Source organism: Kogia breviceps, chromosome 11, assembly GCF_026419965.1.
Source record: "Kogia breviceps isolate mKogBre1 chromosome 11, mKogBre1 haplotype 1, whole genome shotgun sequence".
NCBI classification, from domain to species: domain Eukaryota; kingdom Metazoa; phylum Chordata; class Mammalia; order Artiodactyla; family Physeteridae; genus Kogia; species Kogia breviceps.
The window spans coordinates 97,543,940-97,559,317 of NC_081320.1; the positions used below are offsets into that span (position 1 = coordinate 97,543,940).

At 41.6% G+C, this 15,378-nt stretch overlaps 1 protein-coding gene across 21 annotated transcripts in view; it reads left to right on the forward strand.

Annotated features, from left to right (window-relative positions):
- The window catches only part of KIDINS220 (kinase D interacting substrate 220), a 98,609-nt gene continuing 83,231 nt past the window's right edge, over nucleotides 1-15,378 (forward strand). For 11 of the 21 annotated variants that reach the window (XM_067008209.1, XM_067008208.1, XM_067008210.1 and 8 more), the window contains exons 1-5: nucleotides 18-176; nucleotides 3,652-3,690; nucleotides 6,255-6,383; nucleotides 13,980-14,078; nucleotides 15,106-15,204. In XM_067008209.1, coding sequence (XP_066864310.1) covers nucleotides 6,276-6,383; nucleotides 13,980-14,078; nucleotides 15,106-15,204 — 306 coding nt within the window. In that variant the 5' untranslated portion in view covers nucleotides 18-176; nucleotides 3,652-3,690; nucleotides 6,255-6,275. Of the gene's footprint in view, nucleotides 177-3,651; nucleotides 3,691-6,254; nucleotides 6,384-13,979; nucleotides 14,079-15,105; nucleotides 15,205-15,378 lie in introns of all 21 variants that reach the window. The other 10 variants (XM_059078425.2, XM_067008198.1, XM_059078430.2 and 7 more) reach the window with 5 other exon arrangements.

Sequence of the window (15,378 nt, forward strand, 5' to 3'; positions counted from 1 at the left end):
GGGTCACGTGATCTGTCAGTTTGCGGAGGTGGGGGGAAAATGGCCGCCGGCTGCGGTGAGGGCGACTCGCTGAAAGCCGCGGTCTCTCCCTTTCTAGTTCTCTGACAGCGCCTGCGGCAAAGCGGGCCCCTTCCGCCCAAGCTGTGGAAGTCGTCCTGGGGCCAGGTTCTGAGACGGTCAGTGTGGTGGTCGGCGGGGAGGGGCCGTGGTGGGGTGTGTAGGGGGATGAGGCCTAGCGAGGAGGGAGCGGAGGAAGGGTGAGGCCGGGTGTGGGGAAGGGGCCGTGGCCGGGTGAGGGGGGCGCGAGGCCGAGTGCGTGTGCGGGGTCGAGGGAGGGGAGGGAGGGCCGTGGCGGGGCCGTGGCGGGCACCGGTGTCCGGCTTTCCGGGCGGGTCTGCGTTTGCTGGGGCGCCGGGAAGGTCTTGGACTTGCTGTCGCAGGTGGTCAGCCTTTTGTGGGGGTGAGATGGGGAATGCTAGTGAAACAAGTGTTTTTTGGTTTGTTTTTTGGAGCAGCCGCAGGCACACCCACCACCTCGAGAGCCCCCTTAGCTGGTACCGCTAGGGCAGGCGTTCGAGGTTTCTTTCCCTGGGCTTCCACGGAGGAGGTGGTTCGTTTTTCTCCCTTTGCTTTCATCTTGGGCTCCATTACTCCATTGTCCTGTGCAGGCCGTTATGTCAGCAAAATATCAGCAGGCCATTGATTACGACGCTTCCTTGATTTATTTATAGGGAAGCGATTTGTCAGCCAGTAACGTTGGATTATTTTTCTTCAAAATTGTTTTGACACATAGTAAGGTTTAAACCAATGAAGAATATTTTCTTATTAATAACTATTTATGGAGCCATCTTTGCTAGCCGCTAGGGGGCACTGGTTAAAAATGTAGCTTTCTTAGCCTTACCCTCAGAATTCCCATTCAGCCGGCCTGGGGTGTGGCTCAGGAATCACCCCTTCAGATAGGTGACTATGATACGTTCTGTCACTGTCCCCACTTTGACAACACTGAAGATCAGACAGCTAAATTTTTTTAAAGCACCTTAGGAGACCTGATGCAGAGCCAAGGGTGAGAAATGCAGCGTCAGGGATGTGTTCTTTGTTCTCTAGCTTTACTAGCATGGAAACTTTCATCAGAATCATTTTGGGGTGCTTGTTAAAATGTCAGTTTCTGCGCCCCAGATCTACTGAATAGGATTCTCTGGGGGAGAAGCCCAAGGAATTTGTGTATTGACAAACTTCCTGAGTAACTTTGACGCACACAGGTTTGAGGATCTTGGTGTTACCCTCTGTGCGAGTGATTTCCAGGTCTGTTTTTCCAAAAACTGGGTGGATTCTCCAACCCAGGTTTTTTCGGGCACCTCACATTCAGCATGCAGGAGTGGTGGGGAAGGAGGGGATACTGACCAAACAGAGGAAAGTCCTGACCTTCTCCGGACTTCAGTTTTTTTTTTTTTGTTAGTGGCACCATCATCCTCTCATCACCTATGCTTGGTATCTAGTCATCTTTGACCAATTCTTTCATTTCTGGTCACATAATTTTTAAAATTGCTACATCCAGAATCTCTCTTCTGGATATTTTGGTAGGTCAGAGGGTCCAATATGGGGGATTTTATACAGTTCAAGGTCATCTCTCGCATGTCTTCTGCATCCCTACCACGTGGCCCCTCTCCTGTGGGCTCTTCTGCTGGTTGTCTGGCTGGTATCCAGGGTTCCGATTCTGGGCCGCATACACTGCTGGGGGAAATTTTTCCTAGGATCATGTGAGTGTGCCATCCCCCTCTTCCTGCTTTTGCTCAGTTTCTCTGCTACTGTATTAGTCAGGGCTGTTTAGAAGGCAAGGGACAGAGATTTACTCTTTTACCTCAGGGAAAAGGAGATTTGCAGGACTGACTGAGAATCAGAAAGAAATCGGGATCCAAGGCAGCTCCACCTTCTGTAGATCTCGCAGGGGCCTCATTTGTTTCCTCACTTATGAGGAGTCTTCTCTGTTCACATCTGTTGGATCCTCTCTGCTGACTGGCTGCCTCAAAACTGTATCATTTTGTTCATGGTCTGTAATGACTGGGTATCTGGTTTCTAATTTCCAGGTCTAGAGAGAGGAATCTGATTGGCCCAGCTTATCTTTTTGAACAGTCACGTGTCCTCATATGCTTATCACTGGCTGTGGCTGTTGAGGGTGGTGGGGGCTGTGGGCAGGCAGAGTCCTAAAGAAGAGGCCTGGTTAGTCTACCTATACAGTTATTCAGTTTGGCAGTTATCTTTGCTGTTTCTGCTTGCTCTGGACCTGTAATAGGTTCTGGGGAGATAAGAACAAAAGAGAGACAGCCCTTATCTTGCAGAGATTACAGATCTAACCACCCTCACTTTCCAGTCTTAGCTCTAACTTTTTACTTACATTCCCTGTCCACGCTGTTCATTGTTTCCTGGACATACACTGCGTAGTCACTCGGCACTCTCTGTGTTCCTTCTGTTCCTTTTGCCTGGTATGCCCTCTTTCATTTCCCACCAGTGGACCCATTCTTCAAGGATCAACACAAAGTGATCCTTCCATGATATTCCAGTAAGAATAGGAACTTCTCTTCAGAACTCTCATAGCACTTTGGGTTTCTCCAGCACTGTTCTACCTTAAATTATGACTTGCATTTATCTGGATACTACACATTTTCTTTTTGAATTATGTTGGGCAAGTTACTTGTGTGTGAAACCTGTTTTCTCATCTGTAAAATGAGAAATAATACTTAAGATTATTGGAAAATCAAATAGATCATAGATGTAAAAGCATCTCGTAAACTATAAGGTGACGTGTAAATGCTCTTTTCGTGATGAAGTTCTCTTATGTCTCCTAGTGAACGGTTAGCTTGTTGAAGGCTTGATAGGAATCCTCTAAAGGCTATCATGGGCCTTGCACATGATGGTGCCCCGGAAATATTTGCAGAACAGATGAGATCTTGCCCCCTGGGCTGCCTTTGTTCACCTGATGCCTATTGAGCCCGTCCTTTGTTCCTGGAAACGTGTCAGGCATGGGGGAAACAGTGGTAACCAAACCAGACACGCTTCCTGCCTGGAACACAGTCACTGCGATGAAGTGCCGTGTATCTTTAAGGGAGACTGAGAAAGGGGGAGGCCCTGAGCCGGTCTGGGAGGGGAGCGGGCAGTCAGGGAAACCTCACTGGGGTTTTAAATGGACTTTTAAATTGAGACCTCTAGGCTGTCTGTCGGTGGGTTGGGCATACTGTCTGTCGGGAAGCCGGGATGATGGGGAGGAGATCCTGGTCCTTGGGAGGGGGAGGGGGAGGATGGCTTGAAGCTGACAGGGAATTTCTGAGAATGAGAAAGCCCAGGATGGGACGTGGTGGGTGCGGGCATTTGTTTTTAGGTGAGAATAGAACCTGTTCAAAGGAGTCAGTTAAGAGGGAAAGCATGGCTAACCAAAAGTGAAGCCTCTGAGGGAGGGATTGGGAGACCTGGCCATCGAAGAACATAATCTGATTTACTGGGCACACTTGAGATCAAATTCTTGATTTGTTAGAAGTCTGGCTCATGGGAATCATTTTATAACTGTCAGCTGTGGTAGACTGTTTTCTCCTGTTAAATGAATAAATGTGATGTGACGATCAAATTCAATTCAGGAAACATTTAACATTTCTTTAATAGGCACCAGAAACTGTTTTAGGCGCTTCTGAATTTGTGAAGGTAAGACTTGTGAAGTTCCTCCCGTTAAGAAACTTAACAGTGAAGAAGGGATGGGTGGATGAATGCAGAGATTACCAGAATTCCAGGCGTGTAATGCTGAACGATCAGCAAAGCCTGCTCTCTCATATTTCCCCCTAAATACACAAAGTAGAGAATCGTAATGAACCCTCATGTACCCGTCCCCCAACTCCAGCCAACCAATTTTATTTCAGCCATTTCTCTCTGCCCCCAGTCACCTCTTTTCTCCTCCAGTACTTTAAAGAGCCCTAAGTCTCCACAGGGCAGAAACAGTGTATTATTCAACTTGTCGGTGATAACCTGAAGCGTTGTAAATTACAGACTTGAACAGACTACTCTTAGATGGAACTGTTATTCAATTATGGCTGTGTAGAATTGCATTTTCTCAGAACTGTATGACAAAGGTAGATCACCTTTGCTTAATAGATTCGTTTAAAGAATATCTTTCAGGTGGCTTAAGGCAAGGTAGCTTCAATTTTTTTTTTTTTTTTACTCTTACCATTTTTCTGCTTAATCATAGTCTAAAGGGATCTAAGTCTAAAGTCTTTTAATATTAGTCACAGTCTATGAGTGATAACTTTTTAAGTTTTATGTATCTCAAGGTGATACACATACCATCCACATAACAGATAGGGGGAGAGAGGTAACAAGATTTGAAAATCTTAAGATTTTCAAAATTTTTTTTCTTTTTAGCAGCTGAGGTCAATGACTCGAACTACTTTTCTTTACTATGCTCATTCCAGTCTTGTGTGATATTATAGTGAGGAAAAATATTTGATCTAAATAAGGGCTTTCTCAGACATTTGCATGTGTGTTTAAAATTCTTGTTTTAAAGTAATTGCAAACTTACAGAAGACTTGTAAGAATAGTACAAAGAACTCTCTTTTACACCATAACCAGATTCACCAGGTGTAACATTAAAATTTAGGGTGCACATAGCCTCTGTAATTATCAGATATTCCTGTTAATTCTGTAACCATTTAATGACGATGTACCAAGCCTTTCCTTAGTCGCTGAGGATGAAAAGGTAAGACATGATCTTGTTTCCAAGGATTTCAAAGTAAATTAATAATTGTGATATGCTATTATAAGTGTAATACTGCAGATATGCATGACATATCGGTGTACTGGGTGAAACTGACCAGGGCGGGGCAGGACAGAGTGAGGGGAAGAAAGGGAGAGGAGGTCCCAGAGGAGGAGCCCCCTGAGGTGGATTTTGAAGGAATGTTTCCCTTTGTTGGAAAGTTAAAGATGGGTGAAGAATTGCAGGTGGGTGGATCAGTAGGCATCCTCATTCATTCGCAGAGATCGGGTGTCGGCTGTGTGCCAGGCACTGTTGTACGTGCTGGGGATTCAGCATGAAACAGAACAGAAGTAGTCTCTGCTCTCGCTGAGCTGCATTTTGGAGGTGGGATGGACAGTGAGGAGACAGACGAAAAACCCAAACCCAGAACACAAAGGTTTCTTGAGTGATGCTAAGTGCTGCATGGAAAAGTGAGGCAGGGTTATGTAATGAGGAATGATAGTGGGGGTGACGGCTGTTTCATACACAGTGGTCAGGGACGCTCTGATCAGGTGACGTTTGAACAGAAACCCTGGGTAGCGGAGCAAAGTGAAGGAGAAAGAGAGCGGTAGATAAGCTCAGGGACGTGGAGAGGGGCTGAAATAGGTCAAGCAGGGCCTTTTGGGCTAAGGTGAGGAATTGGGGTTTTTATTTCGAGTGAGAGGACGGCTGTTGGGGAGTTTTGAGCACAGGATGGCCAAGATGCAACTCGGTGATTTAGGAGTGGTATTCCAAACGCAGGGAGCAAATGGAGCAAAGGCACGGGTGTGGAGCCTGTCAAAGCTACAGATACAGGGGCTGCACCAGGACCTACTTGTCAGAATCTCTGAGGGAAGGGCCCAGGCATCTGTGTTTTACAAGCTCTAGGTGATTCTGATGTATATTATGATTTAAGAAGCTCTGGTCCAACTTACCTTTTCAGAAGGCCACCTGGTTGCCTTGTGGAGGATAGACTGTGGGGAAGGCAAGTGGAGGAAGGGAGAGCATTTGGGATCTAGGTGAGAAGTCACAGTGGCTGGACCAGGGTGGTTGTGATGGAGGTGGTGAGTAGTGACCAGGTGTGAAATACATTTTATAGGTAGAACCAAAGGATTTGCTAATAGACTGAATGTAGAGTGTAAAGGGACGAGATAAGTCATGGATAATTCCAAGGTTTTGACCTTGGAAGAATGGAGCTGGAGTGGCCGTTTACTGAGAAGGAGAACGTAGCAGGAGAGGCAGTGGAGCGCTTTCTTTTATTTGTGGGTGGTGGTGAGGAGGAGGGTTTGGGGGATGGGTCTGGAGTTTGGGGTTTGGAAGAGTTAAGAGAGAGACGAGTGTGAGTCTTGGGAAGAGAGGGGTGGGCATTTTGAGAGCTGAGCTGTGGGGCCTTGTTTTTACTCCTGCCAGTGGAGGTGTATTTGTACAAGTTTAAGGTTAAGAAAGTAATATAGTTAGTAGTAACTTTTTTTTCCTAATCCCAAATTATTATCTGATTTAACAGGTATTGTAGCTTTCTGTGAAAATGTCAGTTCTCATATCACAGAGCGTAATGAATTATGTAGAAGAAGAGAACATTCCTGCTTTGAAAGCTCTTCTTGAAAAATGCAAAGATGTAGATGAGAGAAATGAGGTAAGACCAAGTTTCTAAAATTAAATTCTTCTTACAAGTATTTGTTGAGCGCGCACTATGTAGGAGGCACTGTGCTAAGGGTAAAGGTAAGTGATAAATTTGCAGTTCTCACCCTCGGGAATGATATAATTTCTTATCGTTAACAGTGATTTGAATTCTGTATTGTTGGAATACATTTGAACTTATATAAATGATTGAATATTGAATTTATGCTTTATGATTGAGACTTACGTTTGGCTTTTTTCCGGATAGAACAGTCACCCTTCAAGAAGTTTAATTACTGAAATCAAAAGTGTTTCTAGGAAACTTTAGAAGAGCTTCTAGACCCAATCTTCTTATAAGTAGATTAACCAAAAAAAAAAAAAAAAAAAAAAGATTAACCAGACAAAATTAGGACTTTCTGAAATATTTTCTTTCCTGGAGCCTCAACCCTCTTCCCGAGTTGTTCATTCCACACGCCTTGGGATTTTAAAGACTTACATCTTTAAGAGACAGTTAAATATGTGGCGAGCATTGTCCTCTGAGGAAGGCGCCATTAAGACCCTCATAAGCCTCAGGGCCCGATTGTACTCTCCTTGGTTTGCATCCTGGACTTTGTGGTATGAACGTGAAAAAGGAGATGGCCTTTGGCCAAATCGCTCCAGGGACCTGCTCAGTTACTGGGAGTCCCTGGTTCCCTAAAGCTAGGAAAAGCAACCCTGGAGGGGAAATTGGTGCCTTTGAGGGAGAAGCCGAGAAGCCAATCAACCAGCTGATGCCGATAAGGCGTGACTAAGCCGAGAAGCCAATCAACCAGCTGATGCCGATAAGGAGTGACTAAGCAAATTCCCTGCTTTAGGGGGATGTAGACGGCTACGCTTTGTTATTAAGCTTGCCTTGCAACCATCAGTTGCTTGTGCCCTTCTGATCCCATACCTTGGTGCGTTCAGTTCCCTACCCCCTCTCGTCGATTGTTGCTACACTTTGAGGACCCGCCGCGGCTGGTGGCAAGTGGCGACCGGACGAGAGGGACATCTGAATCTCGGTAGGTGAATCCCCGGAGTGAAGAGTGAAAGTGTGGCTACATAGTAAAGTTGATAGTAACTCGGGGCAATAGTCAGAAGTAAAAAAATATGGGACAAGAAATATCCAAGAAGCGACCTGAGGTCACTGATCAAGAGAAGGAGTTGTCCACCAGTGCTTTCCAGGCTTTTACAGCTAGAAAGTATGATGTCTGTCTGCAACATCTTGCCTGCCTACAAGATATAAACAAAGACGATTATAAAATAATTTTGAATACGGCAGTAGCTGAGTTTTTCAAAAGTAACCAGACAACAACAGATAGTTTAAGACAGACACTTAACCAATTGAAGAATCAGGTGCACTCGGCTGTTGAAGAAATGGATGGACTAGATGATCTTGAAAACAGTATGTTGTATTACAATCAAGCAGTCATCCTGTATCATGTCCGACAGTATACAGAAGCCATATTCGTTGGTGAAAAACTTTATCAGTTCATAGAACCTTTTGAAGAAAAATTTGCCCAAGCAGTGTGTTTTTTGATCGTAGACCTGTATATATTAACCTACCGAGCTGAGAAAGCTTTACATCTTCTTGCTGTTCTAGAAAAAATGATTTCACAGGGCAACAATAACAAAAATGGAAAGAATGAGACTGGTAATTACAGCAACAAAGATGGGTCTAATCATAAAGCTGAAAGTGGAGCTCTAATAGAAGCTGCAAAGTCAAAGATACTATTTCTGTGTTGAAGTATATGTAGGAGGACAAGGGACTTTACTGGCCGGCCATAGTTTAAAGGTAGTTAAAGCTGTTACAAGTTTGAAGTTTCCCTCCTTTTTTCCTTCTGATTTTCCCCAATCTGATTTTGAATTCTCAAATCTGGTGCACCTTAAATTATAATAATGGTACCATTTTAATTTCTTCAGTTTCTGTTACTAATAATAGTTTGGTTTTTATAAGCATTGGGATTTTGGGAAGTTTGCATTGTCTTATTCTTATCAACCGGTTATTACTTGTGTTACACCTTCATATGCCTTGCTAATAGGAGATTTACAGATTGAGTTTACTTCTGGTTCCTTAGGATATAATATAACTTGTCAGAATTGTATTTTTAGTACTTGCATTCTGCCTATGAAAAGAACTTTTTCTGTTATGATGTTAAAACAACCTTCCTATGTAATGCTGCCTGTAAATATTTCTGAACCACGGTATCATAGTACTAGCATGCAAGCTTGGCTAGAATTATCTGAAGTTTTAAAAAGACCTAAATGATTCATTGGAATATTAATATGTAGCATATTAGCCTTAGCCGCTTTAACAGCCACAGCCGCTACCGCCGGTTTAGCATTAAGTAAAACTGTACAACAAGCATATTATGTTAATCAGTTGTCTAAAAATACCAGTATGCATTAGCATTACAAAGTCATATTGATACTCAACTAAAAACTGAGGTTGATGAGTTAAAAAATGCTCGCATAGGTTTAGGAGATCAAATTATGGCTTTAAAATTGAAAATGCGTTTGATTTGCCATGCTAAGTATACTTGGATTTGTGTGACTCAACACGCTTATAAAGAAACTGACTGGGATTGGAACAAAGTAAAAATGCACTTTTTAAGTGTATGGACTGATGGACACATTAGTTTGGACATACAAAAACTTAATGCGGAAATACAAGCAATTCAAGAAGCTCATCTACAAGAAGACCGGCCCCAACAATTAATTCAAGGACTGTTGGATCAGCTTCAATGGTTAAACCCAATGCATTGGTTTCAAAATGGACTCACAGGATTGATTACTGTGGGGTCATGTGTATTGTTGATGTTAATTGCATTACCTTGTTTATTATGCTTTATTGTTGGCCTTCTCGCTGCTCTTCGTCAGGAGGTGTATGGGTTGAAATTGCATTATCAAGCTTTAAAAAATAAAAGGGGGGGAAATGTGGCGAGCATTGCCCTCTGAGGAAGGCGCCATTAAGACCCTCATAAGCCTCAGGGCCCGACTGTACTCTCCTTGGGATGCATCCTGGACTTTATGGTATGAAGGTAAAAAAGGAGATGGCCTTTGGCCAAATCGCTCCAGGGACCTGCTCAGTTACTGGGAGTCCCTGGTTGTTCCCTAAAGCTAGGAAAAGCAACCCTGGAGGGGAAATTGGTGCCTTTGAGGGAGAAGCTGAGAAGCCAATTAACCAGCTGATGCCGATAAGGCGTGACTAAGCCGAGAAGCCAATCAACCAGCTGATGCCGATAAGGCGTGACTAAGCAAATTCCCTGCTTTAGGGGTATATAGACGGCTACGCTTTGTTGTTAAACTTGCCTTCTGATCCCATACCTTGGTGCGTTCAGTTCCCTCCCGCCTCTCGTCGATTGTTGCTGCACTTTGAGGACCCGCTGCGGCTGGCGGCATAAATAGGTAGTGTGTTCTGTTTAATAAGACAGGGAAGTATATATATTGATCATTTTCATTAACTCGTATTAGATATTTCTGTTCAACAATACAAACAAATAAAATGTTGATTATTTTATTGTGAACAGCCAAGCTGCAACATTTTAGGGACTAATAAACTTATTGTATGAAGTTTTTAAGTGGCAAAGTATGTATGTTTTATAAAACTTAAGAAAAATTCTTTTTCTTAGGACTGTATTTCAGTTTCTTTGGGAATTTTGAGAAAATAGCTTCACTTGGAAGGAGAAAAATGGCACATAATAAGCATAAACGTAATCTTACAAAGAATGAAGTGTGTTTGGTATAGAGCTTAACTTGTCATCGTGAATATGCAGTAGCATTTAATGGTTATTAGTGATATTTACATCTAGTTTAGTATTCTAGAAATTAAAATTGGATTTTTAAAATAATACTTTGAAGCAACCTGGGATTTTTACATTTTGGCTTAATGTGAAGGTTGTGGAGAAAGTAGCTTTCTCAAGGCCTTTTTTAGCATTTTGCTTCTACAGCTTCTGGTTAAATTTAGTTTTTATAGAATTCTAAAAAGTTGCTTAGACCTTCTTCTCTGTTTCTTGCCTTTAAAAAGTGAAGTACTTAATTACCTCACATTAATATGTTTGGTTATCAGTTTTCAAAAAGTTTCTTAAATGTTACATCAATAAAATAAAATAATGTGGGGAAAATTGCTGTGCTTAGCATAGGATGGGCTGCAGTTAATAAGTGCTAATTTCCTTCCTTTTTTTCTTTCGACTTTATTTGTAAACTAGATACATCTCTTGGCCTCTGAATGTTCTTACTGATGGCAAGTCTTTGCACTTTGTAGATTAGTGAAGGGCTTTAGTTTAACTTTATTTTTGAAAAGAGCGCTCTCAGCTGTCTTTGATACAAGGATCTAGTGTTGAGGTTGGACGTTATTCCCTGTCTAAGAAAATGAAACAGGGCTCTAAATTCAGGAGGTGAATTTTGTTACGTGCTTACAAATGTAGACGGAGAATTGAAAAATGTTCTAGTTTCACTACAATTATTGGAAGACATATTGATCCTGCAAAGGTGACTGCTTTGAAGGGCAGTGGTTATCTAGGTCCAGTTCACCTGAATAAATAGAAGTGGGAAGGGCAAAAAGATGCTGAATAGGAGATGTTTTTGCATTGTAGCTTCTGGGAAGCCGAGATAAAATATGATGGCCGTTGTGTGGAATCTTAGCTGGCGCGCAGTGTTCTGTTTCGGTGTGTTTTGGTTTGAGGTCATTATCCATACAGTATTATATGAGTTATGTGATCCTGTACTTTTTGGAAAGAAATGGGTTTGGGATGTGCATGTGGGGTTAGGTAGGGAAGGGCGCTTTAGTGATTCATATTGAAGTGAAAGAGTAAAGTCGTCATGACTGTTTCTAAGTCACTCTATCTCCACAACTGTAGTTACTAGATTGGCTAAGCAAGAACTAGTAGAATAAATATGTTTTGTGATAAGGCACAACTTATAAGGTAAATATCCTTCTACCTTAAGGGATTTAATAGAACTTAATGGCAGCCTTTCCTGAAAATCCCTTATCTATTTAGATAGTGTAGCTACAAAAGGTTAAAGATTGCTTTGGACTGCACGTAACAGCTCCCCAGATAGTGGCTTAATCAGATTAAGATCTTATTTTTCTCCTGTAATGACAGAGCTGGAGGAGCCATTCCAAGGCTGATAGGGTGTGGCGTCAGGATATCTTCCCAGGCTCCTCCTGGCCACTCCTCTCTGTGTGCTTGTTACTTCACATCAGCTGTCTTCATACAACTGCGGCATTGTGTCCACATATCAGACAAGGAGGAAAAGGGAACGGGCCAGCCGAGTTAGTCTAATTACTGAGCCTTCCTGGGAGACCTAGCCAGGGTGGTGCCATGGATTATTTCCAGCTGCAAGTAAGGCTGAACAATGTAGCTGTTTTTAGCTGAGCATGCTGCCACCCCCAACAAAATCCTGTCGCTCTAGATACTGGGTAGACAACTAATAGTTTCTGCAAGAGAAAGTTATGACTGTTCAAGTCTTTCGTTTGGCTGGTTTCTAGTTAATCACGTTTACACCATCTGTCTTATTTGTGTTATGGATTTTAATACACATCAAACTTATTTTTTTCCCTCATACTCTAAGAGCACCTGTCTTTGTGAACTATCTGAAATGTGACTGTGAACCCAGAAAGTAAACAGAAAGCTCCTGAGTCTTTGGAATTACAATTTTGAAAACTGATGTACAAGTCATATATCCTTAGGGCCATAGATTCAATTAGTTGGCTTTAATTTATATATTATACCATTGATTTTGATATTTCACTTTTTTATCCCAGTTAATCTAATCAGAAGGGAGAAACATGCTGTAGAAAGTAACTCAAAGCCAATCAGCGCTCACAGAGGCAAGCCTGGCGTAATAATTGATGTCTGTAGGTGTGACTCAGAATCATCAACATAGTGTTGAAGTTAATCTGTTTAACAAGTAGCAATGTGGGTGTTACTTTTTAGAAAATGGTAATCATAAAAGTTATCATCAAATTTAATACTTAAAGGATAAACTTTTTCACCTGGAAAATCTATTTATGCCTAATGTCTCATTCCCTAATGACCCTGGTTGAACGACAGGTGACTACCACATATAATTTAGTATCCATCATTATATGAGTGTCTGTATTTAATTCGATTTTCTTTTGTACTTTAACTCAGTATTTGTGTTTCTCTTTACTTGTATTCTTATAGTAGCATCTGTTGTATATTGCCTGTTACTGTACTTATTTCCTTGTTTGTATGTTGCCATTAGTGGACTTTTAAATTCTTTCAGACTGTGCTCACTCATCTACTCAATAGATATTTGAGTACCTGTGTGGCAGTCACTGTCCCCCACGCTGGGGGTGTACAGTACCAAACAAACAAAACAGACATGCTTCCCACCCTCTGGGAGTTCAGGGCCTTTAGAGGAAACACAATAATCAGTTGTTAATCACACAAATAAATGTGTAATTACAAACAAGGATCAGTACAGTAAGTGAAATCAGAGGGGGTTAGCAAGGCTTCCCTAAGGGGTTGATGTTTGACCCAAGAGCTGCCGGGTGGGTGGTGGTGAACTGGGTGGGGTAGAGGGAAGACACTGAGGGTCCCGAGGTGGGAAAGAGCTTGAGGGCACATTGGTGAGGAGGGAATGGCCTGGCACCGGTTTCAAGGTAGGCCTGCTGTCACAGGCCACGTAAGGATTTTGGTTCTCATGCAAAAGAGCCATAGGAAACCATTGAGGGTTTTAAGCAGTGGAATATTGTCAGATTAGCATTTAAAATAAAATCACTGATGTTTCCCTCCCACTGATACACATTCAGTAAGTAGGTGCTTAGATAAATATTTCTCTAGTTGAACTTAGTTTTTGGTGTAATTTTCATATACCTTAATATGTTTCAGCACCTTTAACCCAGTGCTTCTAATCTGTTTGATATCACGGCATGTGCAGAAAGTGATAATGTGTGTGCTGCACTTGCAATAGCCGAGGCTTGCTGCTGGAGGGAACCTCTCCCAGGGTCCTGCCCAGGCCCTGCCCTGCTGTCTCCGGGCTGGGGAGCACTGTGTCTTATGCTGTGACTCATTCTAGGCACAGGCCGGGCAGCTCTGATGTAGCTAGTCGGGGCTTTAGTTTAATGAATTAAGGTTGTAAGGGAAGGCTTAAAAAAATTACACCTGTTTTGTTTTTATTTATTGCACCTGTATTGTTTTTATTTCTTGCTTTACCTTCCTCCCTCTAGTCCTGATAAAACATCTTATACATACAATAAAACCACATTCTATATCATATTCTAACTATTGGTAGAGAATTTGGTTACCACAGATATCCTAAGATTTTTATACACATTGTGGTAATTACTGTTCAGTGCTTAGTATTATTCATGCTTACTTATTTTGAATAAAATTGCAGTGCCAAAACAGGTTGCTAATGCTGTCATAAAAAAGTCTCATTTTCTCTTTGACTTTTACATTATTAGTAAACTGAAAACCTAAGAATCCAGAGGTGTTTCTAAATTAATGAAATACTGTAAATAGCGCTTAACATAACATCAGGAAAAAGTAAGTGTGCTATAATTAACTGGTATTTCAGCTAGTACAGCATCTTGACAAGTTCTCTGTGTCTTTTATATCTCCAGTGTGGCCAGACTCCATTGATGATAGCTGCTGAACAAGGCAATCTGGAAATAGTGAAAGAATTAATTAAGAATGGAGCTAATTGCAATCTGGAAGATTTGGTATATATTGAAATAATTTACTCATTTGTCTTTTTTCCTTAACTTTGCTTTTAAGAAATGATTCAAAAGTAATAGATTATAGATTGTACTTCTTCTGTATCTCAACTTTGCCTAGTAATATGCCAACTCAGTTTTTTAAAAGGGGTAATAACAGGAGAGAAATTTTTACTTTCAGTGAAAGTTCTCAGCTCTTCAGGTTTTTTTACGTATAGATGGCACTGGTTGAATAGGGAGCACATATACTTCAAATTAAATGCCTGCCTAGAAGATATGTATGAGTCATATTTTTAAGTAACTCCCCATAATGGTATCTTATTATTGTAAATATTACATATGATAAGCCAGAAAGATGTGGTCCCTTCTGATATCATTTATGAGGGATAAATCACTATTCTAAGAGGCTTGCTTTCTCTGTTTCCCAGGAATTATTTTTCAGCGTTACACAGCTACATCTGTTTCTCTGTTTTTATGATTCAAATTGATGATATTAAATTGGTGATTTTAATTGAGTGATCATTTGAGTTAAATTATAGTACACTCATGGACAAAAGTTAGGATAGGATACTTGTAGGCTTTATTTTAAAAAATAAAGAATAGTTCTTCATCATACAGTTTCTAAACTCATCATATGGGATCTCTTTAATAGTTCGTAAATGTGCTCTTAAATCTGACTACAGGCTCTTTAATTTCAATTTATGGTAATGGCTGCTGACCACAAGGATTAACTTCGAGGTTTTGATAGTCACCTTTCCTCCTTTTTAAAAAACTCAGTATGTGATTAGAAGTACAGTGAAAAGACGGAACAAGCAGTTGTGGAACCGTTTTTAACACCATTGCAGTCATACAGGTAGACAGATAAATTCTTAACAGAGCTTATGCTTCAGTGTAATTTCAGAGTAGTTTAGAGTGGATCGGATCATGTCAATTTGGTATGGTCATCTGGTATGTAAATTCACATTTATTTTTCCTCACTTTGGAATGTTGTTTTTGGTTTTGAAATGATAACATTTGTGTCTGTGTGTTCAAGGATAACTGGACAGCACTTATATCAGCGTCAAAAGAAGGGCACCTGCACATTGTGGAAGAACTGCTTAAATGTGGGGCTAACCGGGAGCACCGAGATACGGTATATGGACACTCTGCATCCGTTGTTAATCAGCTGGAATCTTATTAGCAGTAATGGATATGTGTTAAGTCTTGGTTTTTTTTTTGCGGTACGTGGTCCTCTCACTGTCGCGGCCTCTCCCGTTGCGGAGCACAGGCTCCGGACACGCAGGCTCAGCGGCCACGGCTCACGGGC